Here is a 26,884-nt window from a genome sequence, read left to right on the forward strand (position 1 = left end):
ACTGACAAAAGTCAGTTGCTACTTTAACCCCCTGCAGTGAACATTTTGCAGTAAAGCTGTATGTTATTCATCAAGCAAAGCTCTGTTAACAAAATCCTGCAAATAGGTACCGGCAGAGTTCTTCAATGCTTTTGAACGACTCTGGTACCGGTCAGAGGTTTGTTCTGCCAGTGGCTTTGCGTGTTACGTGAACAGCCATCTGGTGAACTGTGCATTCTGGTGGTTCATATCCCTAAGGATAAAAGATTCAGAGCAGCTGACAAAGCCACAGGGTAGCCTTATCTGGGCCCAGATTCTAACTTAGATCTACCAAGGACTCGAAACACTCAACGATCCACTGGAAAAAGTTGTGCAATAAGCAATCGCACCTCTCAGATATGCTAAACAAATGCAGAGGTGAAGCTCCACTGGCTGCAGGAGGGTAGAGAAAATCTGAATCTTGCCAAAGTTCTGTAACCCACTTCCTTTAATGAAAAGCATGGCACCACTTAAGAATAAATTATATGGCATAATAAAGCCAGCATCGCAACAATAATATGCATTTCAAGCCATTTTGCTACCCTTAAATAGAAACAACAGAATGATCTCATTTAATAAACCAACCATCATCATCATCATCATAATAAAGTGTGCCTGAAAAAATATTTTAGCTCATGAGCAGAAACGAAACTAAATTAAAGGTGCCATACGACCACCACAACTTCCAAGCTGCTCTATGCCAGAGGCAGCTGGTTCAAAAGTGACAGCACACCCTACCATCTTGACAACTGGAGGTCTACCACATCTGCCTCCACTCCTTCAGGCTATCAGCAAAAGCTTGAGGGGATCAAAGTCAGAATGTGAGCCACTGCGGCCACGGTGGACACATAAAGTGGAGCCTGAATAACGTTGGGAATAGGCCTTTAAAAAGAAAAGGAGTGAGGGATGGAGACGCACCACGCCACTGGTGGGGGCATGCCCAGGCCGACGCTGCTGGCAGAGGCCGGCCATCATACATGCCTGCTGGCATTGAGTGGCCACCAGACGATGCAGATCCTCCAGGTTGAACACCCGCATGGTCACTCTGCAAATGCACAACATGCCACAATAGAAAAACCAGCCTCAACATCTAAATTCAAACAGTGCTCCTAAGCTATACTAGTTAAATCATTGTTTTTGGAAAGTAACATGGATCGAGCCCAGCAATGCATGTGAAGCCGAAAGCTGGCATTAAAAAAAAAGTTCTCGATATTCATGGTCATGTACAAAATTAAATCAGTTCAAAATGTGAAATGAAGTCATGCCTCTAAATATACAGTCGTTAAGTGCCACTCAATGTCGCGTACGTCACACCATTTCAAGCCATAAACTATTCAGAGCCAATCAAAGGCAACTGTGACACCATTTTGTTTTGTATATATTATACTCGTTAGCCAAAACTTGTCAGTTTTGGCTAAACTGACAAAAAGAACACTAAGATCACAGAATGGACTCCTACCAAGTTCAACGCAAACCAGCGTTCATTAATTTTTGCAATGAGTGTTGAAATTCAGACATATAAAAAAAATTAGTATGCATGAATTATAGTTTAGCTATAATGGTGCAATAGGCAGGGGGGCATGCCGCAGTTTCCAATGAAATCAAAACCTCAAATTTTCTACAGGAAAGTGCACCTCCTTTCATCTAATAAGTATGCTGTTGCTGTTGGTTTCTATTTCTATATAGCGCTTAGTATTCATGTTCACACCAGTTTGGCAGGACCAAGTTTTCAGTAACCAACACTATGCAAAGACCACACGACTTTTAGGGTTGCACCATATAGGTTGCAGCAATAACGATTTCCATTTGTGGCCCATTTGTTTTCTCCTTTGTATGCATATACACTTTACTACTTGCTTAATCACTAGTAGCCAACTAATTTTTCAGATTTCAGTAACTCGAACTCTTGCGGTAGTATTTAGGCCATCGGTCAGGAAGTGTTACGCGCACCATAAGAAAGTGTATACATGCTTTCAAGATTAATATTATGGACTCTGTGAAGTCTAAATGGGCACTGTGACTGTCATTTTATGACTGAAATCTCATTTTCCAGTATTATATAGATGCTGGCAGGTATATCTTTCAAAAGCAACGAATTAGTTATGGCCAGTTTGTTCTAGTAGCTCTGGTTATGGCCGTGAAAGGCACCATCTTTATTTCAAATGAGTAATTCTTCAGACGAAATGGCTCGGATAGTTGCTAGTTGAGACAGTGGAAAACATCTATGGTGTCAAAACGGTGCACTCAATTATCATCGAGGCGGCGCGACCGCGTCAAAAACTGGTGCAGCGACCGCTGCGGTTTCGACGACACCACGTATCTCGAAGGCAGTGAGGAGCGCAGGGCGCCCCCAGAACTGAGCGCATTGGTAGAGGCACTCGCTACATTTAGCGAGTTCCAGCCTTCGCAATCGTCATTATACCTTTCGTTCGCTGTGTGGCCTGCGGCCGCATCGCACGGTCTGGTATCATGATCGAAGTGACGCGCTACGGACATGATGAAAGCATGACTCCGAATAAATTAAGACAGTGCAACCCGCGATCCGTTTCCGCGAGACGCTGCTGCGCATGCGCAGAACGCTATGATGACGGCACATTGCTAGCCCGCGGCACGCCCACGTGCCGCGTCGAGACCAATTGCGCACGTGAGCATTGGCGACGCGCGGAAGCGGATGACGCGCTAGGCTCATCGCTTACAAACAGAGGATGGGGTGCAGTGAAGTTCGAGATTTACAAAGACAATTTCTGGCAGAAATTGGCTTTTTAAGCAAAAGCCAAGGCCGCTGTGTGGAGCCAGAGCCGCTATTGCGCATGCGCGGCGCGTGTGACGTCAGATTTGCGCCTACGCCGACTCCGCAGCCTATCGCTGCGCCGAACAGTGCGCCACGCTCGGCCGCCGCCGACTCCACAGCCTCGCTGCGCGTGAAGCGCAGTGGTTACAGATGCGACATCTGTGACGGCAGAGTTGCGCGCGTCGCGCATGCGCAGTCGCTAGGTAAAGTCGTTACACGGCCACTTATAAAAAGAGGATGAGAAGCGTTCATTCTTCAGATGAATGACGGACGATCGCGCTTTACGTGTAACCGCGCGTACAAGCTTTCACGACACATTATGTTTAACCAGAGCTAAACCACGGCAATTTTTTTTATACACGGATTTTCGTACTGTGCGGTTATTTAGGCCATTTTCGAGGTTCTGCTTACGATAAAATCGGTCGGCGACTATAATCTCTTGTGTCGCTGTTACCTCAAACAAACTCAGTCGCAAGCTACCAGAATGTGTGAAATACCATCTAACATAGAACAGAAGGCTTCAACCAAGCCGTACAGAGGCGCCTACGTGGCCTAGGAGTAGCGTGTCTTATGTGATACCTATCTCAGACGCAGCCTATCTCAAGGTACCTGCCCGAGCTGGCAGCTCCCGCCAACTCTGCATTGCAATATATTGCCTCGTGACGTCACACAATCCTCCAACCAATCAGTGCTCGGCCATGTCACCTGCCAGAGGCATATGCTTGTGATTTTTCGCTCCAGACCTGGATTTTCTGGACAACGGGGTCTTGAAGCCATCACGTTAGGACTAGCAAATATTTACGTTATGTTCTGTAATGAACCCACGCCTGCCATGTGCTCTTGACCTGCTCGCCACCTCCACCAGAACGGCGCCATAAAACTGCGCGATACCATCCATCCATCCATCCATCCATACCCTCGTCGCGTGGTTTTGGTTTCACCTAGCTATGTGAGGCCACAAAATTCATCGCGCTGTGGCGGCAACGAGAATAACATTTTCAAATACATAAAAACTGATCTTGACACTACTCATTGTGGGCTACAAAGACCTCGATAAATGAAGAATTTAACGCAACAAAAGTGAGCTTTGGTTACCTGTATTCTGAAGTGCATCACCACTGATAATGCAATGTCGAAATATGCTTCCACAAAACCTGTCATCAAAGATTGCTACCAGATCAGGTGAAGCGTAATAAGCCGCTGTCTGGACACCTTCCCTAGCTGACAAGACTCGAGCTTTCCATCGCAAATATACCAACTCTGACTGGTTTCACAGAGAAGGGCCCAGTAGTGCAATAACCCAGTCAAGCTCAGCTTGCCCCTGTCCGGTTGCATAACGGACACTGGTATGCGGCGCATGTGCAGTAGCGAAAAGAGCGCTGAGAAAAGCCGTGGCCGTTCGCGCGCCAAAACAGCGGTCGCCGAGCTGCGCCCGCAAGTTCAACGGCGGCCGATGCGGGAGGGGAAGCAAAAGAACGAAGTTGGCAACGACTGTCAAGTGTCACCGTGCCAGCCCAAGCCATGCGACGTGCAGTTATATACGTACTCTGCAGCCGTCCCGTACCTAGAGCCCGTGTGCAGCCGCCGGTGGGTCGCGTGCAGGAGTGCCTCCGGACGAAAGCAGAGCCGCACAGCACAGCACTACTGACGCTCTAGTCCTCTAGTCCACCTGCCTGTCCAATCGGAGCTCGAGTCCGGCGAGGGCGCGGGGGAGGTAGTGGCGTGCGGCCAACGCGCGTCTACTTGCACGCACGCCGTCCGCGACGAGCGGAAGAGATCAGACTTCGCGGCGGATGAGAGTCGATACGCTTGCCGGCGTCACTTCGTCCGCGCGCCACGTAGGAAGAAGAGACGGACAGGAAGGTGTCGTCTTCGCCGCACGCTGCACGAAGAAGAGACGGACAGGAAGGCGTCGTCTTCGCCGCTGGCTCACGCTGCACGAGCTCTCGCTCTTCTGACGGCATCGATGGTGGTAGTACGTCTACGGTCAGACGACACCATCGGCGGCGGAGAAGCGCAGCAGAAAAGGAAATGGCGGATGCACGTGCGCAGCACAAAAATTCCGTTATTGAATGGCCCACATATGCGATCCGAACCGAACGAGCTCCGCGCCGCGTCTCGATATATAGCCGGGAACAGCACCTCTACGGTGCATACACATTCTAGGCACCATACATATATATATATATATATATAGCTGGAGCGCGCGTCTTTGGCGTTCGGCCGGGATATTCATTTCGACGACCCGCAAATCTAAACAGCGGCGTAGGTACGAGAGAGAAATGCGGGCTACGCAACCTTGAAACCGGAGACCTTTTCGAGGAACCCCCCAGCCCTCTTTTTTGAGAAACCCCCATAGGTAAGGGGCCTTGGCGAAATCCTCTGGAAACGTGTGCGACAGGGCGTGTGCCGGAATCGCAAGCCCGCGCAGCGTGCCGGGGGGGGGTTGCGCGTTCGCCGAAAGCGCCAAGGACAGCACCCATAGTGAGCTCGCGCTTGATTTGTGCCCCCGAGAAGTACCTAACATTCAACACGTTTTCTTCATTATAGACATGAATAAAAAACCGTACGGATAGCTGTACGGAATAACTAAAAAAAAAAAGTGTACGGATAGCTGCGGCATGCTCGTCTTTATATGTATCCGTGCGAACGATTCATCCATAAGTGGAGCTCACGCGTACACCCAAACGGTCATTGTGAAGGGCAATTCTTGCGACTAGTAGGTGGAGGCGAAAGGCAAGGCGCCCGCGCGCTGTGCGATGTCAGTGGTCGAAATTTCCGGAGGCCTCTACTACGACGCCTCTCATAGCCTGTGTCTCTTTAGGACGTCAAAGCCCACATACCAAACCAAATTCTCGCGACTAACACGCACCTACTGTGCGGTAAAACGCCGGTTGACGCCAGACGCTGAAGTCACATGCCTGGAATAGCACACAAGACGGGCTACCTTATAGCGGCGTTGCTGACGCGGTCATGGCTTCGACCGGACCACAAGCGCCGGATTGTTAGATCCTATTGCGCCATCGATCGCGGTCTTCCAAACGCTATAGACAGTCTCTCAAGTGAGCTCTACTCGTACAAACCTCTGTGAGAAGAATCGCGAGAATAAAGCGCGCAAACGAATTCAAATTCGGATATCTACACACTGTCGCATAGCCTCCACGAAGCGCAAGAGTTGCACGGTGCCGGCTGTTGTTGACGAAAATGACCACAAAACGTAATAAATCAAGAAGAGCCAGTAAGAAATGCACAGATTTCAAACGAAAGAAAAAAAAAAAAAACGAAATGGGGGAGTACTCTTCAGCTCCGTCTTCCAATCTCACATGTGCTCATGTGGTAGCTTACCAGTGCTCAAAGCCCCGCTTCTAAGCCGTACAAACGCGCATGAGTAACGCGTCTGACTGGGTATTCGAGAGTACGGTGTTCGAATCCCGTCTCACAAGGGCTATCCGAGTTGGCTGCTCCTGCCCATTCCGGCATGTTCTCTCGTGACGTCATAAAACTCGCAGCACTCAGTGTCAGGCCAATATCACCTGCCAACTATAACCTCATCCAGGCACGCTCCTGATTTTGTTTTTGCCCACACCTTTCCGCAGGTCAGGGTCGACCTTAACGCTCTCGAATAAAAAAAAAAAATTCATAGCTGAGAGCGCAATTCGCCAATAATCTTAAACCGGTCGGGAGCTACTATAGCTCCGAAAAGAACGATCTGAATATCGAAAGAAAACGGAGGCAACAATGCTGGCTGCTGCGAAGCATCTCCGACGTGTGTGTCTACGAGTGCCCAAAAGCGACTCTCGCTCACGCAAAGAACCTCGCAGTGAACCCAACGTTTCAAGCAAATCGCGCAAGCCACCGCAAACGCTTGCACTGCGCTGGAAATTCGCTTTCGTCGAACGCTCCAGCGTGGTTTCGAAAGCGATCGATGGTTTTGTTTTCTACTCTCGCGGGTCAGCGTCTACCAGCAGTAGGTATATACGAAAAGCCGAACTTCGCAGGTGCCCGCGTGAGCCTACCGACGGGACAAGAAAGCATTAAAAAGGCACGCAAGGTTCGTCGTATCCGTAAAAGAAAAAAAAAATGCGTATGTGCATCGTATGTTCGGGGAAACAAGTTTAAAAAGACTTAGATCACGCATTTTTCTTTGAAAGGGGTACTAGAAAGCAGCCAGCGTCTGTGAAACAAGATATATGAGACACGCATAAGAAACGGCCGACAAATGAGAATATATACTCTTCCGCCGAAAGAAGCTTTTGAACACGAGAATTGTGAAGCAAACAACATAGGAATCAAATCCCCTCACCAAAATGGCGGGTTCCAAATTGCAGTGAACATTACTTGCAGCCTTCCCGGCGACGCATAGGGCTGGTAAAGTACGTGGAATAACAATTGAACAGAACCAAATATCGCAAAAAGTGCGCCAATAGGCTTCACTACATACCCGACAGGCAATTCCCGCGCTAGCTAGCAGGTTTGTTACGGCTGCAAGTGGGCTTCGTTCCACGACGCTATATGCCGAGAAGCCTAACTAGGAGAGATTCATATACAGCGTTGCCTGCGGCTCGAGTTACTAGTTAGGTAGGGAAGTAAAATTCGCAAGTATTTTGAAATATGACAAATTAAGAGCATATGCGATAGAATAAGGATGCAGCACACCCACCGCTCATGTGTAGTACGCTGATCAAGTATGTCATTCAAATGGCCGACACACACACACACACACACACACACACACACACACACACACACACACACACACACACACACACACACACACACACACACACACACACACACACACACACACACACACACACACACACACACACACACACACACACACACACACACACACACACACACACACACACACACACACACACACACACACACACACACACACACACACACACACACACACACACACACACAAATTCCTGTGTTAATGCAATAAAAAAAACCGCTCCTTTCTAACCTATTCCCGGAGAAAAAAAAAATAATTTGCAAGCGACCAAAAATTGCAATGCTTCTTCCTAACGTTCAGAAAAGTTGACATGTCAGTGACGCGATGCGGCACCGGTATTTTTTTTTTTCTCCGTTCTAAACTATGTATTTGGCCTGTACCGATTAACTCGTTAATAATTTCATTCACAGCTTTTGCTGACTGCCCCTTAAAGAAAATTATTTCGCCCTGAAAGGATATATCGCTGACGACCTTCAAGAAAAAAAAAATCGTCCAAGAAATGCTACGCAGCTGAAACGCGAGGCGAGCAGGTGGATGACGACCACCACAGCTGCCATAACCACGGACGCATATAGCATAAGCATGAACCAAACTGAAAAAAAAAAATAAATAAATAAAGAATTCCAAGCAGTCAAGTAGCACGCCAAACAAGTGAAAAAACGAACAAGGCGTTTCAAGGTGTTTACGAAATTCGGTGGCACCAGACAAGATGCGTGCATGAGGCATACGTGACAGCGTGCCACACGTTCTCCGATGTTGAGACGAAGCAGAAGCACGAACATGAAATTTCAGCATGGCGAGGAAATGCCACGGAGCCAAAGAGACGCCGAGACCAGCAGGCAAGTCGCATATGTAAATCTCGCGTGCACAAGAAAACGCGTCATCCGTGCGTGGCTAATCATACGTCTTGAGGGTGGTGGAAGCGGCGTAAACACCTTTATCTCCTTCAGTCTTCGGAGTTTATTTTGCTTTCTTCGTTTGAAAAAAAAAAAAAAAAAATGTTCGTAACATGATCACAATATAGAGTATGCCGAAAGCGAGAGCCCCATGCAGGCATGCCACGGTCGCTTTTGGATGAAGCAGAACCGGAAAAAGACAAAACAAGGGAAACATTTCAGAAGGCGCAAGGTAAAATGAAATCACGCACACATACCGTAGAATGAAAAAAAAAAAAAAAAGAAACTCAACTGTGGCAGTTAACCTAATTGTGGACGTGTAGTCTTACCAGCTATACACTGCTCAGTCTTTTTGGATGAGACGCGTTACAGAAGGGAGCTGATGTGTATTGCAAATTGCGTGTATGGTTGAGAGACACCGTAGTGGAGGACTCCGGAAATTTAGACTACCTGGGGTTCTTTAACAGGTCGTTTTTGCAAATGATCAAGGCGGGCGCATAAACTTTCTATGACAACGAGCGACAGGCCAGAACTCGCACCTGGTTCGCACCAGCGATCTGTCCGTTCTCTCTCTTTCTCTCTCGTCTCCCTATCTACAAGAGTCCACGATCCACTCTCGTCTACTGACGCAACTTCTCTATCCTTTTCTAATGGGAGAGGCAGGTAATCAAATGTTATCGCTACCTGTGCAATAGTATTCGGATAGCGCACGTATGCCTGTGCGTGGGAGCAGAAGACAAAACAAAACGCAGGCACGGGAGCGCACAGTGTCTGCTTACTGCCTGCGAGGGAGTCGTCTGACTCAGCGATAGCAACATGCAGCGAAGCGTGGAGCCCTCAGTCAACCACGGGCAACGGGTTCCTTAAGAGGGAGGGTGAAATTCTAGAGCAGTGGTGGTGGTGAAAACGTTTTACTGATTCTTGAGCCTTATTATCTGTATTGATGGGTCGGCTCGATATCGCGTAGGGTGGCGGGAAGGGAGCTTGTGGCTCTCTGCGACGAAGAAGCGCGCTGCCGCGAGAGAGGCAAAGACGCTGCCGCCGCCGCATGCACGCCTATAACATACCTAAAGAGAGTAAAGACAAAACTGTACAACATAGGGTTTTTGTTTTGTTGTTGTTTTTGTTATGTCGCCAAAGCGACAACGGCGGTTTTTGTTCTCAAGCCAAATTTTGAGAGCATATTGATTCATATGGTTATGAGGATTATGACTAGCAGCTTAGCGGTATCGCTCAAGGGGAAAGCATACAACAGTTGCATCTTACCTGTACTCACCTATGGGGCTAAAACGTGGAGGCTAACCAAGAGAGTTCTACTTAAGTTGAGGACAACCCAGAGGGCTCTGGAACGAAAAATGGTAGGGGTAACATTAAGAGATAGAAAGCGTGCAGAGTGGGTCAGAGAAATAACTCAGGTTACCGACATTCTAGCGGAAATTAAGAAGAAGAAATGGACATGGGCAGGACATGTGCGAAGAGAGGATAACCGATGGTCGCTTAGGGTAACAAACTGGATTCCAAGGAAAGGAAAGCGTAGCAGGGGGCGGCAGAAAGTTAGGTGGGCGGATGAGGTTAAGATAGCACAGAACCGGGTTAATTGGAGAAATATGGTAGAGGCCTTCGCCCTGCAGTGGGTATAGTCAGGGTGATGATGATGATGATGATCCCTATTGTTATGAGGGACGACGCAGGGAAGATATACTGCCGTCCCGCTGCACCGAAAAGCAGTGCTATTGCTGCTCTGTACACACACAGTGCGCACCACTCGACCGCGCTTGCAACAGAGGGTGCGCTTGGCAAAAGCTGCTTTCAAAATGCAGCCACTGCCACGGCGGAGAATCGAGCCTGATACTTAAAGGAAGTCCATCGTCGTTGTCGCGGTTAATAAGTACGATGCAAAAGAGAGATGAAAAAAGCCACACACCAAGCAGCGCTGGCGGCGCGAGTTAGAGAACAAAACATGAGCAAGGGTGGAGTAAACTCGCCAAGAAAAACTTCAGAAGCGTAAACACGCACCGTCATGACAACCAAGCGAGCAAGAATGAGACTAAAATTTAAAAAGAAAAAAAAAAAAAAGCAAGCTCAAACGCAGAATCAAAATATGACACCTCGCACAAGTTGCATAAAACTGACCGGCGGCACAATCGAAATGCGAGGCCCTCAAAAACGTGGCAGCGTCTGTCGGTGAGGCTTTCCCAGACTGCAGCCTTGAACTGTGGCGAGGCCATCCGCATATAGACGAAACGTGTGTGCGTACGCGAGGCAGTTTGGAAGGGTGCACGATAAGGGTAAAAAGGGCGGAGCCGCCTACAGAGTCAAAGACGAGCTTTAAAAATATCAGCGAGCGTATATTACGGCGCACAGGCAGTTCAGGAGCGAACTTCTCGGGAAAAGGCGAGAAAGTTTGTTGAGACGTGCGCGAATTAAAAACAAGCTTGGCGAAGTCCATTAACAGCCATCACGGCAACCCGAGGAACCAACTCACGCTGAAACCTGCGTATCTGTCTTCCGAAAATCCAAGGGCAATTTGCTCGCAGTTTCTGCCGGGCCGGTTTCCCCAGAACGATCGGGCACCCGAATGTAAAGGGCTTCCAGATGCAGCGCTGGGAAAGTCGTCTCTGTCAAAGGCGGCAACGGAGACGAATGCGGCAGCGTCGACAAAGAAACTGAGTAAACCTGTTACGCCTTTGTTCGCAGGCTTCGGCGCTAACGGCAGCACGGGCCATTCATCTTCGAGAACGCTCAGGGCAGAGGCTCAAACAACAAAAGCTAAGACGAAAGCGTAATTGAAGTCTGCGACTGCTGGTGCCTAACGAAGCGCTAGCGGACGCGCAGAGGAAGAACGCCAGTGTCTGGGGTAACAACCGTAACAAATAAAGTGCTCACTGATTACCTTCCGACTGCTGATGCGAGAGTCTAAGAAACCGTTATAAGTTACCCGCCGTCATAAAAAGCCACATTAGTTAGTTCAGGCGTTCAGTCGTGTCCGACTCTTCGTGACCCTATGGACTATGTCAGGCCACGCTTTCCGGTCTCTCACTATCTTCTTAACATCACATAACTTCATCTGCAGTGCCTCGAGGATGCCATCTAACCATCGCGTTCGCTGCCTACCCCTTCTCCGGCGACCCTCAACCTTTCCCAACATCAAATCTTTCTCCAGAGACTCCTCTCTTCTCATCAGATGACCAAAGTAACTGAGCTTTAACTTTAGAATTTGACCCTCCAATGAGCAGTCAGGGTTTATGGTCGACAATATCGACTGATTTGATCTTCTGGCAGTCCAAGGAACTCTCAAGAGTCTTCGCCAGCACCACAATTCAAACGCGTCAATTCTTCGGCGGTCAGCCTTTTTCACAGTCCAACTCTCGCATCCATACATCACAACTGGAAAGACCATAGCACGAGTTATACGGATCTTGGTTGGCAGACTAATGTCTCTGCTCTTTAATAGGCGGTCAAGGCTAACCATTGCTCTCTTTTCCAGAAGCAGGCGTCTCCTAATTTCATGGCTGCAGTCTCCTTCCGAGGTAATCTTGGAGCCCAAGAACAGAAAATCTGTCACAGCTTCCACTTCTTGTCCATTGATGCTCCAGGACTTGATAGGGCAAGACGCCATGATCTTTGTCTTTTTAATGTTCAGTTTAAGCCCAAACTTCTCACTCTCTTCTTGTACGCGCATCAGAAGTCTCTCGAGTTCCACTTCACTTTCTGCCATTAAAGTGGTATCATCCGCATATCTAAGGTTGTTGATACGTTTTCCAGCAATCTTCACTGCGTAACTAATGCCTGAAGTCACGTACTTCCCGCGGGACAGCCGGTAAAAACAGACTTTCTTAAATAAAATACGAGAAATGAAAGTCGAGACAGTCGTGACTCGAAACGGCAGCTTGGCTCACTATAGCACAATAGAACGTTCAATGTCACGATATGTTATGACGAGTGGCCATCGACGTCACTGAAGTCTGTGTGCACGAAGACGTATAGCAAACACAACTGCCACGACACTTTGGTGGTCGCACTTGGGCCGTTAAGCCACGCGGGCCTTCTAATCGAACGGTCCCGTTTTCCCCGTCTCCACGTGACAGTCACCTCGATCCGCCTCGGACAGCGGTGCAGCTGTCGTTCAACATTGGAGGACGAAAGCTGTGATGGAGACGCAGCGAAATATACGCGTCCGGGCTGGTACAGGGCACCCGAAGTCCAGTATAATTTATCAGCGAATAATTTTTGATCTCGCTCAAGAAATGTGTTGTTGAAGCGTATATATAGACCTTTTCAAAATTGTCCAAATGGCGCTGCCATATTGGAGACTGGGCTGTGCTCATAACACAAGAAAAAGCTGCGGATTCTCCCCCCATACCTGGTTCTCAGCCCAGTCAAACCGGTTTCTCCAAGGGTCGTGAAAAGGTCTATAGCTGGCATCGAATGCTGGCCGCGTGGCATCAGTGCAGTGACGCACTATTATCAGGGTCAGTCCTCGTTCAGACATCCCCGTGCAGAATATGTAGAGTGATTGGCCCCGTGTTATGACCGACACTCACTTTGGTGCTATTTGCCTTCCGTCACTGTCCAAATATATATAAGAAAAAAAAAACGAACTTGATGGTGAGATAGCCTGACGAAGCGTGGTTTGCGCGGCCTCGCGTTCATGTCCGGCTAACGTAAACGCATTTGGACTGTATTGTGTTCTTTTTCCGCTATTTCACATTTTTCCTATGGGTTCTGCCTCTGAGCATTGCTTATTTTGAAACCAGAGGTATCGAAATCCAGTCGAGTTGCCGTTAGCAACTCCCCCCCGCCCTCCCCTACCTCTCTTAATTGCAAAATAAGGCTGTATAGTTTAAGCAGATACTTTGTCCGAGATTTGTTCGAAAGATTATTCAAAAGCTTCCGTTCGGTCGAGTTGTGACGGCAATCAATCGTTAAATACCCAAGCTGTCCATCGGATATAAGGCACACCGTACTGGAAAAAATTACGAGACACAAGTTTACAGTGTTCCCGCGTCAGAGTTCCCTGATGGCGCAGAGAGAGAGAGTTTTCCCGGCTCCCGATCCAAAGGCCAGTCTCCATTCTAGCACGTCAGCATGTATACGCGACAGAATGAAAGCGCGGCAGCCTTCTCGAAAATTTCGTGGGCCAAGGAGCTCGCTTCAGGTCGCTGCAGTGCGGCAGGTGCGGAGTGATACCAAGCCAATTTTCCGAAGGGTGATGAGAAGCTTCCTCTCATCATCGAGCAGCTCTGAACTTCTGAAGTGCCATATTTGAACTCTGAAGTACTACTATAGCCCAACATCTAGGCTACACATTTCACATTTTGCTGCACTCGAAATGAAAATCGGCGTCGAAAAGGATCGCAGGCGGGGACGACGCGACGGCAGTGCATGCAGTATATGACAACGGGTTTAATTCCATCCTGAGATAACGCTTTGAGACAAAGTAGCGCGACTATAACATTAACCTTCGTTACTCGCTTTGCTTGAGGGTAGCACGTAAAACAAGTCTAGCTTGGTACGCTTGGGCATGGTGGTCGGTGCAGCGTTCACGACGAGGACACAGCGCTGAGCCTGTGTAGGTCAGCGCCAAGTTTGTCTCTCTCGTCCACGTCGTATGCGCTGCAATGATAAAGTTTAACTTAAACGTTCCTTCGTCAAACCGAGCTTGGCATTGAACGGGACTACACGCTCACGTACTAAGTACATTTTATATGAAAGAAAACAATTTGATCTGCAATGCCTGCAGCAGCAAAAATGTGATGCCTTAGACGCGAGGTACAAGTAAGCACTTGCAGTGCACGCTCACAGCCACATACCTGCCCCATTTGATCGGAACACTCGAAAACATTCTATAATAATTACTGACAATCGATGAGCTCAAATGCATTTGCAATCCTAAAGTGGTCGTCGTGGTTACCCTTGACAACGCGTAAACAATATAGGAAGGGCAACAGCAAGTCAGTGGAAATAAGTATAAAGCCATATTAAAAAACAAAAACAACAACAAAAAAAACAAATACTACATCCGCGCACAAGACCCGCAAGCGACTTACTGTACCGACTCGTCATAGTGCGTTCCGAACAACATTAAGCATCGGCAGTGGAAGCCTTAACTGTAACAAGTGCAGCTCGACTTCCTGTTAAAGCCAGCAAAATGCAGGGACAAAGTGCAGCCCGGTCCGTACACCAAAACCAGCATCTCGAGGATCGACACAGAAAGGTTTGCACGCAGTCATTAACGGAAAGATGTAGTTCAAAGACTGTAGATATACCGAGAAAAACACGAAAGCCATTACTGTTACATGCTTCACTATTTATAAAGCGCGCACTGTGGGCAAAATCTAATAATGCACACTGCATCAAACAGACACAAGATGTTGCTGGCAGTGGAACACCGCACAACTCGAGGGTACCGCAAAACACCCAGCCTGCGCCTTCCTCGTGAATTTCGGGAGAACAGGCAACAGTATGTGGCCCAATTTCGAGTAAACGACGATGACGTCAACACGCATCGTCCACAAAATACGCCGTTCTCCGCCCGTACGGTGGCGTCACAAGCGAACAAGAGGAAAAGGACTTCAAACGCATTTAAATTCTTCCTTTCGCAGACAGCTGGAAGAGAAACAAATGAATCGCTTACTTTCCCACATTCCTGCGCACGTTGCAAGAGCGGCATACCACATACGATGAAAGCAAGCGTTAGAACAAGCTAAAAAGAAAAAGAACGGGAGGACGGGAATCCTGCCCCGTAGACGCAGTGCCAGACGGACATCGTCGCAGCACACGTCTGCCTCACTTCTAGAACGTGGCGAGAGAAGGAGAGCGGAGAAGCGGCGGAGGATGCGAGAAGAGACCCACTTGGAAGCTTACCAAAGGATGAGGAGGCGCTCAGCTGGATGGACTGGCTTCTCCTCCCGCAGCTCGCACACGCGCTTGTCTCGACGGGCAAGAAGGAAAGTGAGGGAATGGAGCGGCCGCCAGTCAACGGCCCACTAAGAACTCTTTCCAGCCACCACACCACACCGCCAGGGAAGCAGCAGCAGCAGAACTGGCGCGCCTCTCCCAAAATGCACGCAGCCCCGACTTCTTCGCTTACAGACAGCCCGAGCTACACTCCAGGCAGGGCCAGAAAGAAAAAGATGGGCAGAAGTCGAATAAACAGACGTGCACAGAGGCGGCAGGCGGGCGCAAGGGACACTCAGTGCAAAGAGCCCGTTCTTGCCTCCCGGAGCCTTCTCCTGCAGCCTTCTCAGTACGAGCGGAGAGAGACCGCAAACCCAGCAGTGGTCAACGGAACGGAACACCGTAGACGACAGGCAACGCGTAGCACGGCGAGGCGGTCAGCGCCGCGAAGGTGCGCGGCAACGTTCTGGCACCACCGGCGCGCTGCTTACCGGGGAAAGTCGTCTTTCCCGGCCGAGAGAGGCGCGAAGGAAGCCGAGGGGAAGCGGCAAAAGGGCGTTACGCCATTCACCGGCGCTCGACCAGCGCGTGGCCCAAGCAACGCCACAACACGCGCCCAAAGCTACTGCCACAGGCTACGGAGAGGAGACCTGCCCGTGTGACCCATCTTCTTTCCTTCGCTAGCGCATCATGGGAGTGAAGAGGGAAGGCAGCGGAGAGGAGGCGACAGGAGGGTATCCACCCGATCACACTAGCCTCAGGGCAATATTGCTGCTAAAATGATGCACCTTACTCAAGCAGCGACGACAAAGTAAGTGTAGTGGGAGGAGGCCACAGAACATAGGTCACGCGTAAGGTTTCACCTACAACGGTATTCAAATGAGCCGAGCGCCGCCGGATGAAGGCACATAAGGACCTAAGATCCACCCACTCCCCCCTCCCCCCCCCCCTTTTTTTCCCCCTCGTCTTGAACACATGGGTTTTTTCTTTCCCCTGTGGCTGTCTGGGCGCGTGGACCCTCACTGTGGCGCAACAACGGAACAGGGCTATTGTGTTTGGTGTAAACAATAATATCGAAGGGAATGCCCGTTCGAAGAAGCTCGCGCGGTATAAAATCATGAGCCGCAAAAAGGAGCTGGCCACTATCGAAGTATAAGATCGCATTTCCGACCCACTGGCGACGTTCCAAGAAACGGTAGAGCTGGCATACAGCGGACGCCGCTGCTTTTGTGCGCGAGGTACCAGCGGCACTGACCCGGTGCCAGCGGTGGGCACATGTCCTCAAGTTCATAAACTGTGCTAGTACGTAGAGACGCCGTAGTGGAGGACTGCGGAAATTTCGACCACCTGGGGTTCTTTAATGTGCACTGACGTCGCACAGCACACGGGCACCTTGTTTTTCGCCTCAACCGAAAGGCGGCCGCCGAGGCCGGGATTCAATCTCGCATCCTTGGGAACAGTAGTTGAGCACCGTAACCACTGCGCCACTCCGGCGGGGATTCAAATTTGTTGCAGTGAATGCCAAGCAAGGGCGTAGCCGAGGGGAGAAGGGGGGGGGGGGGGGGGGGGGGGGCAGATTTCGGTGCGACAAAGTTGTACTGAAGATCACACACGTACATGAAATGTTATGCATAGGACGAGCTCAATCCGGTACCTGGTTGCGCTTGTACGGTAAACTAATTTGCGTGTATAATTTTTGTCCATTTAACCGGCAATGCTCATCAAAGCAAAGCTAGACGGTAGCCCAAATGACAGCTATAGCATTGCGTATTCATAAGTACTACTAGCAATGCATTGGAGGCATTCGGGCGAGTGAGCGACATCGATAGAGCAGAAAAACGAGTAGAACTTTAACCAGCAATACCCGATGGACCTCAAGCGTAGCAGGATGCGGCAGTGCCAGGTGGGCAGATGAGATTAACTTTATGTTCCTAATTAGAAACTTGGCAAGGATAAGGCGAGTGGGACATAGGTGGATTTAGGGGAAAGCCTTTGTTTTGCGGGTGGAGGTAATTAGGATGATTCCTATGACCCAGATGACTGGTTACTACTTTAAGAGGGGGTTCAAAGCGACATAAATGAAAGAGAGTCTGGGAGGAAAAATTCGTTGCGTTTACGGCGTCTCTAAATGTAAAGAAATCGACAACAACTTGAAAACTCACTTCGGGGTTATTGCATTACATTGAGAAGACTTCCTCACGAAACGAAATATAACTAGGAAGCCACTTCGTATAATTTAAATCTTTGAAGCATCCGAATCAGTGCGTTCAGGGATGACCGTTGAGGAGTCTGTAGTGCTCGTATGAATGGCGGTAACCATCAATGGGGTTTCACTGTCACCTTCCGGTACCTTTTCTGACCGTCCCCGAGCTCGATGACTCGAGGACACACTGGGAAGCCATCTCGCGCAATGGCCGCAGTGCTTCAGCACACGACGATCTTCTCCACTTTCACAAGCGGAACATGCCTGGGCGAGAAGGGGCGAAGTTTGATGGGAAGGAGAGACGATCGAAAAATCCCCAGTAGACGGTCGCCTCGGCCACTGTATACCTAAAACAAAGCAGTCGAGTCGAAAGTGAAAACTCGCAAGCGGCCGATTTCGAGTCGCCATTCGAAAGGAAAGCGCCCGCTTCAAGCAGGAAAACGCATGGAAGCAAGGAAGAGTACACGTCACCGGCAACGCGAAGGGGGGAAGAAGCGAGAAAGCTTCCACTGCCCCTCCTCCCTCATCTTTTTTTGAAAGCGATGCTCCGAGTCGGAGCGGGTAATTCTAAAACCGTGACCGCGATTTACGTCGTGCGTCTCCATTCGAGCGCCCCACCGCCCGTGTACGCACGCACCAAGGACCGGGGGCGCCATAGCTCGGCGTGGTTGAGACGAAGTCCTTTTGTTTTTACTTTTTACTTTTTGTTTTTCTGAGTCTTTTCGGTGCGGACGGTCCTTGAAGCGCGACAGGGTCGGAAACTTTAGGCGCGCCGCTCTATAGGAAGCGGTGCCGGGAAAGGTTACCGCCACGACGCGCCAAACACGCCAGCAATAGCGCATGCCCGCGACGAGCCCGAACCGTTGTCTGCGTGTCGATACATTCCTTATACTGCGAGCGCTCCCGTCTCCACCGGCAGTCTTCGGAGTCGCCCAGGAAGCACGGATGCGAAAAATTTAGTCCGACAAATGTTTAAAGTTATGAAGGGACCTCTCAGGGCATGCTTGCCTAAAAACAGGATCTTACAAGGAGTGCGCGCTCCAAGTTGTCAGATTCTTTTTCACTAGCTGATAACTGCGCGCAAGCCCTCTATAGAAAGGAATAATATATACGGCTATATGTTTGATAACAGCGTTTTCTCTTTTTTTTTTTTTTTTTTTTTTTTTTTTTTTTTTCAGAGTCTCGTTTTCGCGCGTTGTGGCAGTCACAAGAAATGGGTGTACTCGCAAAAACGCTTCCACGGCTCCGCTGAAACGGTTGCACGCTACTTGCGAAGATTCGGCTACGCGCTGTTCTTTTAACGTCACAGCCAGCGGAAACTGAAACCGGAACTCGAGGCAGATACTGTAATAAAAAGAAAAAAAAAATGGCAGAGACACTAGAAAGTACTTGCGTGCGAGAATGACAAAGGATTAATTACGTTACTTTATATTGCGTGTTTTATTTCGAAAGCAATACCACTCTAGGTTCATTTCTAACCAGCCAAAGGACGAGACACAGGGAAGAAGAGGACAGGAGATGGCTGGACTAATAACTGAATGTTTATTGAACGAAAGGAAACAACGAAGACTCGTTCTGAAAAGCACGCGCACAACCCAACCGGTGAAATGGCAGGAAATTGAGAAGAAGATGAAGAAGAAAATTCAGACATTCAAAGTCAAGGCCTAACTAAAGCCTAACTAACGACTTTTCTAATAGAACGAATTTCTTACAATGAAGGCTGACCGATGCGTGCCTTAGCCACACACTTGTCCTCAGCCTTAGCAATGTAATACGCCTCAACCAACTCTCGACAGAATTGTTTACCATTGCTGTAAACTACACCCGTGTTACTGAAATCAGGCGTACAAAGAGACGGGTCATCCTCCGATTTACACTCCCGGGATTGCACATGTAGCGCCAGATTAGAATTCGCCTTCCCTCCCAGAGAATTAGAGTGCTCCGTTAGGCGCACATTTAGACATCTGCCTGTCTGCCCGTAGTAGCACCGGCCACAATTCAGTGGAATGCTATAAACCACATTCGTTCTGCAGGTGGTGAACCTTTTCTTATGTGACACTGTGCAACGAAAACTATCACGAGCTACACTGTCGAGCCCCTTTCTAACTCTGGCGCACAAGCCTCCTATCTTGTTTTTCGCTGTAAATACAACGTCAACGTCGTACCTTGCCACAAGTTTCTTGAGTCGGTGCGAAACGCCATGGAGGTAAGGTATGGCAGCCACCTTCTTTCGCCGCGGCGCCACACCAACATCAACCTGCCCCGTTTTGCTCTTCCTCGAACGTGTTAAAACACATTCTGACAGACGAGCGAGATGGACAGTTGGAACGCCTGCCGCCAACAACTTAGAAATTTGTTGTGAAAATGCATCTTCAACACGGTGATGGCAAGATTTACGTAATGCGGACTTGATGCAAGCGACTGCCAACCCATCCTTTACCAACCTCGAGTGGTCCGATTCAAAAATGAACCCTTACCAACTTGCCCAGTCGTCAACCTTGTTGAATTTCACTACTACAGGTTTCGAGCCTTCAGCGTAGCGCGGCGGTAGCCACGTCTTCCCCACGTGACGCTGTGACGTCACACCCCACGTGACACAAAAGCAAGAGATGGGCTCCCAACTCAAGCGGTCGGCATGGCGCGGTCGGAGCCGCGGCTCAGTTGGCAGGAGCTGCCAACTTGGGTCTCTCGTTTCACAGGGGACGGTTATGTCAGAATCAGCCTGCCAGGACCCTGACATTCACGTTGCCCCTATAGGCCACTAAGGCACGTTCATACGGCTTGGTTAAAGCGGGGCTTTACATGTGGGCTGAGGAAGAAGAAAAAAAGTAGAACGCTCGGTCAACCGCAGCTCATGCTTTCGTTCAATATTTGGCTCAGCAGCGTTGAACGCTTGTAATAGTCTACTAACGTTGCATAATGACTGAGTCAACAGTCATGACTATGACTTATGTTCGTGCTAACTAGACCATATATTACATTACACTGTAAAGTGCTGTGTCATGCTATGACCCACAAATCAGGTGCCCGACCATGTCACCTACCAACTACCCATGTCCGTGAAGAGCACCGTCATGTAGTAGGTTTCCAAATTCGACACGCGGGAACGACATAAAGGAAACGACATGAACACTCTAGAGCTAGCACATTAAAAATGCTCCGGAGGAAGCGGAAATCACCGCAATAGTGTCCCAATGCCCCATGAACAGTGTCCTTGACCGGCACATGCTCTCGAAACTTGGTGGGATGAATACCTTACCAAATTTTCTTCGTTCGAACCGTCACAAAAAGTGGGGCAAAAGTTGTCGCGAGTCGTTCTGACATGAAACGTGTGTCAGGGAGTAGAGGGAAGCGGAGATGTCCTTGTCGTTATCTGAACAGGGAAGTGCTACACCGCACTTACCCATTTATTCGCTTTCGTAATGTCATCGTCCATACAATTTACGAAATATAATAGTGCTGTTTCGGAAAGTACTTTGTCAAGAATCCCCTCTGGACTGCGGCCACCTTGACGCATGCCCCAACAAAAGGACAGAAAACTCCTGAACGGTGCATGCACCATAGTGTGCTCACGAAGACGCGAGAGGTGAAGGCACAGAGCCAGGCGACGAGTACTTTAGAGAAGTAATGGAGAAAAATAGCAAACAAACAGCTAAAATACGAAAAGAAAAAGGAATAGAAAACGAAGGACGCGCATTAAACGCAAGCTTTCTGCAAGCAGCGGTCCTACCAAAGTCGCATGCAATTGAGTCATCATGCAGAAACGACAAAACATTCTTCAATCACGAGACCGCGAGTAACTCGGAGTTGCGGCCAAGTCAGGTGATTTCAGACTCGGAAAATTTACGACTGAGCGTAAAAATTGAGTGGGGGAATAGATAAAGACATAAGCACGAGGACAACTAGAGATAACGAAGCCTATCGACAACAAAAGGCGAACTCCCCTCCTAGCACCGTTTTACCATGGTTGTCTGCACACGCAATGGCACCTGCACGTGCGCGGAAAAGCATAGGAGAGCCCATTCGCCACGTTAAGAGAGAGAGAGAAGAGGTCGCCACGGATTGCCCAAACTTCGGCTACCGAGCTGGCCTGCACTTCCTCAACCTGAGCAAAACAGTTTGCGTAACGTCGTGCGCGCACGGGTTCAAACACGGCTGCGGCGGCGATTGCACAGATACAATCTTGCGAGGAGAGGCAGTGACACCAGGAAGTGCTAACGAAGACACGTAAGCGCGCGCGCATCGCCTAGTAATGCGCCGCGGACGAGGGAGGCCACCGCCGCGTCGAAACGATCGCGGACACGACGATCGTGCGGAGAAGCGTCGAGTACAGTTCGCGTTGTGCTGCAGTCAACTGTACTGCCCCGCGGCAAGCCGCACTGGTTGAAGGGTGAGGGTGTGACGGCGAAACCACACACACACACACACACACACACACACACACACACACACACACACACACACACACACACACACACACACACACACACACACACACACACACACACACACACACACACACACACACACACACACACACACACACACACACACACACACACACACACACACACACACACACACACACACACACACACACACACACACACACACACACACACACACACACACACACACACACACACACACACACACACACACACACACACACACACACACACACACACACACACACACACACACACACACACACACACACACACACACACACACACACACACACACACACACACACACACACACACACACACACACACACACACACACACACACACACACACACACACACACACACACACACACACACACACACACACACACACACACACACACACACACACACACACACACACACACACACACACACACACACACACACACACACACACACACACACACACACACACACACACACACACACACACACACACACACACACACACACACACACACACACACACACACACACACACACACACACACACACACACACACACACACACACACACACACACACACACACACACACACACACACACACACACACACACACACACACACACACACACACACACACACACACACACACACACACACACACACACACACACACACACACACACACACACACACACACACACACACACACACACACACACACACACACACACACACACACACACACACACACACACACACACACACACACACACACACACACATCAGTAAAAGTCAATGGGAGGCCAAACTGATCCGGAGTTCTGCACTTTCCTTCCCTGCTTCTGCTTCATTTCATTCTCTCAGCCCTGCCGTCATTGTGCGGTTTGGGCGCCTAACAAAAGTGCGACAATCAATGTGCCCTTTATTTTCCTCAGCATGAAATATTACAAGGTGGCTCAGCAGTTTGGGAGTTCGGCCGCAGGCCTATTCCCGAAGACACCGGTTCAACATGAGCGCGAGGCCGCGTTTCGATGGAAGGAAAGCGAAGAAAAAAAAAATAAAGGATTTTCTTTGCATAAAAAAATAGTCTTTTTTTCTGGCACGCATTTTTTTCTACTCCGCTTTTGGCACAGCGCGATAGCCGAGTAGAAATAACTTCTTAATCAGTAGGAAATTTCTGGCATACTGCCCGAGGCGGGTAGCTGCCCAAGATACTTGCATTTCGGAAAACGAGCTTCGCCGCAAAGCCAGACATGTCGGCGCTAAGGCCGAAAAGCGTGCTTGTAATAAGCCCAAATAATATTTCGTTAATTATTACTTATGCAATTTAATTATTATAAGAAATTAGAACCAACAGCACATGCAGTGCGGGGAGAGGAAATCGATGGCCGCTAAGGGTAACAAATTGCTTTCCAAGGGAAGAAAAGCGTACCAGGGCACCGCAGATAATTAGGTGAGCGGATGAAGTGAAGTTAGCATGGGAGAAGTGGATGCAACTAGCACAAGGCAGGGTGGTTACTTGGAGGTATGTAGAGAAGCCTTCGCATTGCAGTGGGTATAGTCTGCCTGTTGATGCAATATACTTTTCGTAACAGTATTCACAGCAGGCACGTTAGGTTACCTGCTGGTACCTTTAGCAAAAATGCGCTACTGATAGTGAACTGCAGCTCGACGGTGCGTACACCATCTTTGGCATCTCATCCGCTACAGCGAAAGTCCGTTCGACAAACTGCGTTTCCTGCTTGATAACCTCCAAGGACGACCTTAAAGCAGATAATGGGTGCAATTATCCGTCGAAAGTGAAGTTTCGGAGACCCACGCCTCGCTGGCATATTTGGCTTACCGGCAGATGAATAAAGAAGGAGCGCACGTCGGTCATAAAATGCAATCAGCTTATCGAAGGCTCGCTCTTTCTGCGCTCATGAAGATCATACAAACCTAGAGCACGAGGCAACCGAGATGTCCAAAGCTCACGCGACAGTGCAGAGAAAGCAAGCCAAACGCGACAACGATGCTAACGTAGCTATGTCGTTCCGGAGCTCAGCGCGAGGCCGCGCAATGCAGCCGTGGCGGATCACTTTATGCGGACGCCCACGTCCAGAAATTTCGGTTGAAACCCAACTGCGATGCCCAAGCTGAACTACAGTGTTCCCCATGACACATCCGGATAAAAAGCAAATGTACTCAAACGAACGCAAACTATAGAAGCAAGGCAGGGAAACGAGAAGCAATGGGGAAGCAAGGGCGTGCACGAGGCACCGCTGCACACCGCGCCACGTCACAGCACCGACATTTATTATTATTATTTTTTTCTGCGGTGCCTCCTCACAGAGGACTGGCAGAGACGGTGCTTTCTTCGAATCCCGCACGTCTAATTTAATGCGGACCCAAAACGCCGCCTCTGTTCCAAGCACGCCGGGACGAGGGATAGCCCTATCACCGTTCGCATCAACCACCCGTACACGTCCTCACAATCTTGGCGTCGGCGTAACGTTGGACCCAACCACCAGTAGCAGGAGTGCAGTGCGAGCCTGCCTCGGGGGTGCATCGGGCACGGGGCCAGCTGGCATGAATCGGCCGACAGCAGTGACAGTGCTCGCATGGAAAGCCTGACCTCAAAGCGAGTGCAGCTAAGCAAGGCAGCGGTGCTACCAACCAGCAACAGAATGACGGTTTCATAGAAAAGGCACGCTCGCAGCCAATAAATATAAAGGTCGTCGCTTTCGTTTGGACCTACTAAGAGCAGCACACGTTTTCCCACTTGATGACCACATAAAACTCAACAAATATGACGCCGCGGAATAAGCGGCTAGCTGTTAGGTCGAGAATATCATGGAACCTCTTTAACCATACATACTATATAAAAAAAAAAAAGCTACATAATCGGAGTCTAAGCCAACCCTTCATATTGCGCCGCACTATACGCGGAATATATGAAGGAAAACAGGAAGAGATGGAGGTTCGGTATACAGTTTGGACTTGTTGACTAGACATTCGCGACAGCTATTTCTGCCAGAAATTTGGAAGCCAGCTATCAGGGCCCTCGCATATAGGGATGCACACCCTTTGTCAAAGTTTAGAGCTCAGGGGGTCTACTTCTGAGCCATACAATGTAGCACGTAACGCATTTCCAGTTTTCGAAACTTGAGAATTTTCGTCCTATCCTCTCTAATGCTTAGGAATTCCACGATTTTTAAAGAAGTCATAATATAAGGCTTAAAAGCAAACCCTCCGGGATCTAAAATATTGACAAAGGCTGTACGTATACTGCCGTCATTTTCGTGACATGGCCATCCGCCGCACTTTCACGATAACTGTGCTGCAAAGCATGACCGACGCACAAGTGGCCAATTAGGGATTACAAATGAAAACTGCACAGATTTCTCGAATGCTTGTCATTTGAGGAATAAGAATGAATCCAAAACTGTCTCGGTGACTTTATACGCTGGCCTATTGAATGACCAACTTCGTGTATCGCTTCATCTTCACCACGCTTCAAGCGGGAGCGAGAAATATTCGTCTCGGTGGATCTGATTGACGTATTGATAAACGTTACCGGGGAAAATTGGGAGTTAGGATTAATAGGTTACGAAAGAGCTAAGGTCAGCAGTCCTTTGTCCAGGGCCGGCTTGCACGATAAAGTCCGAGCTAAGTCCAGACTTAAATGGTGTCTTTAGAAAGACCAAGCTTATTTAAGACGGCTCGTGTTCCGAACGTCGAACGCTTCGGGTTCATGTTCACCAGAGTGGCTTCCCAGAACGGCCTCAGCAACCACTTGGGGCATTTTTCCTCATAACACAATCTTAAGCCGCAAAAGGCAATGGCACGGATTTTACACAACCCAGAATTGACGGAATGTGTACATCTTACAGCAGGGACAGTGCCAGCGCATCCCTGTATTTCCCTAATTTCTCTACTTAGACACCTGGCGTCCTTGTGTCTTAACCAAGACAGCACTAGAGTCGTAATCATACAAGCGACTTATTCAAGTCAGGACTGAAGCCCAGTCTTGACTCCAGTCTTAAGCGGCCATGCTAGTAGCCTATTCTTTAGACTCCAGTTAAGTCTGGACTTAGCTAAGACAGTCTTAAAATTGTTTTGTGCAAGCGGGCCCAGGAGTCCATTGTCCTCAGCAGCGGCTCTGGCTCGCTGTACCAGCACGAGCTGATGTTGCGCGTCCAAGTCGGCTAGAAGGTCCTCCCACTGCTAAGGACTATATGGCTATCTATTTTAAGCATGTCGTGTGGTTAGTGTAGCGGTGTCTCCACACCAGACACATTCGCTTTTGTATACAAAAGCCAAAGCGTTGCCCATATCTAGTGGTACAGGGTTCTGTTTGAATACGTGTTTGTTGGTAGGCAAGGCCTCCCGATAAACTCTAGCCACCGAGGGTTATTTGACTGACAGCAGCATCGGACAGTATACGGGCATTTTAGGGTTTATCCCCATAGGAATGCCGCAAAAGGACTGCGATCCAGCGACAATACAGAGGCATCGATGAAAAGCCATCCGTGCAACCTCTGATGATGAGGCTACTAATCCGTATCGCGCAAAAGAACAATACCCGATGTAGGTTAGATCAAATGCGGCAGACGCGAGACCAGAATGACAAAGTGGCGCGCTCGCGGGCGAAATCGGAGGCACGTGCTTAGTCCTCGACCGACCTCGCTCCTAGTCACGAGGGCCGGCCGGACAGAGGCACGCGGCAACGTTACATGGACATGCCAAGCACGCGCACGGGGGGCACCCCCAAGAGGAGACGCGATGTCGCGTGCGATATGGACGGCGACGCAGCTTCAGGGTCAAGGAGCGCCTTTGGCCTGGCCATTGGGAGCCGCACCACGTCACCGGTCAGCTACGCGCTCCTCGGG

At 49.3% G+C, this 26,884-nt stretch overlaps 1 protein-coding gene across 3 annotated transcripts in view; it reads right to left on the minus strand.

Annotated features, from left to right (window-relative positions):
* The window catches only part of LOC146185211 (zinc transporter foi-like), a 92,905-nt gene that overhangs the window by 22,713 nt on the left and 43,308 nt on the right, over positions 1–26,884 (minus strand). For all 3 annotated transcript variants that reach the window (XM_084606182.1, XM_084606181.1, XM_084606183.1), the window contains exon 2: positions 937–1,063. In XM_084606182.1, coding sequence (XP_084462308.1) covers positions 937–1,056 — 120 coding nt within the window. In that variant the 5' untranslated portion in view covers positions 1,057–1,063. The remainder of the gene's footprint in view (positions 1–936; positions 1,064–26,884) is intronic.

The sequence above is a fragment of the Amblyomma maculatum genome, chromosome 6 (genome assembly GCF_055883805.1).
Source record: "Amblyomma maculatum isolate TAMU_Amacu chromosome 6, ASM5588380v1, whole genome shotgun sequence".
Classification (NCBI taxonomy): Eukaryota; Metazoa; Arthropoda; class Arachnida; order Ixodida; family Ixodidae; genus Amblyomma; species Amblyomma maculatum.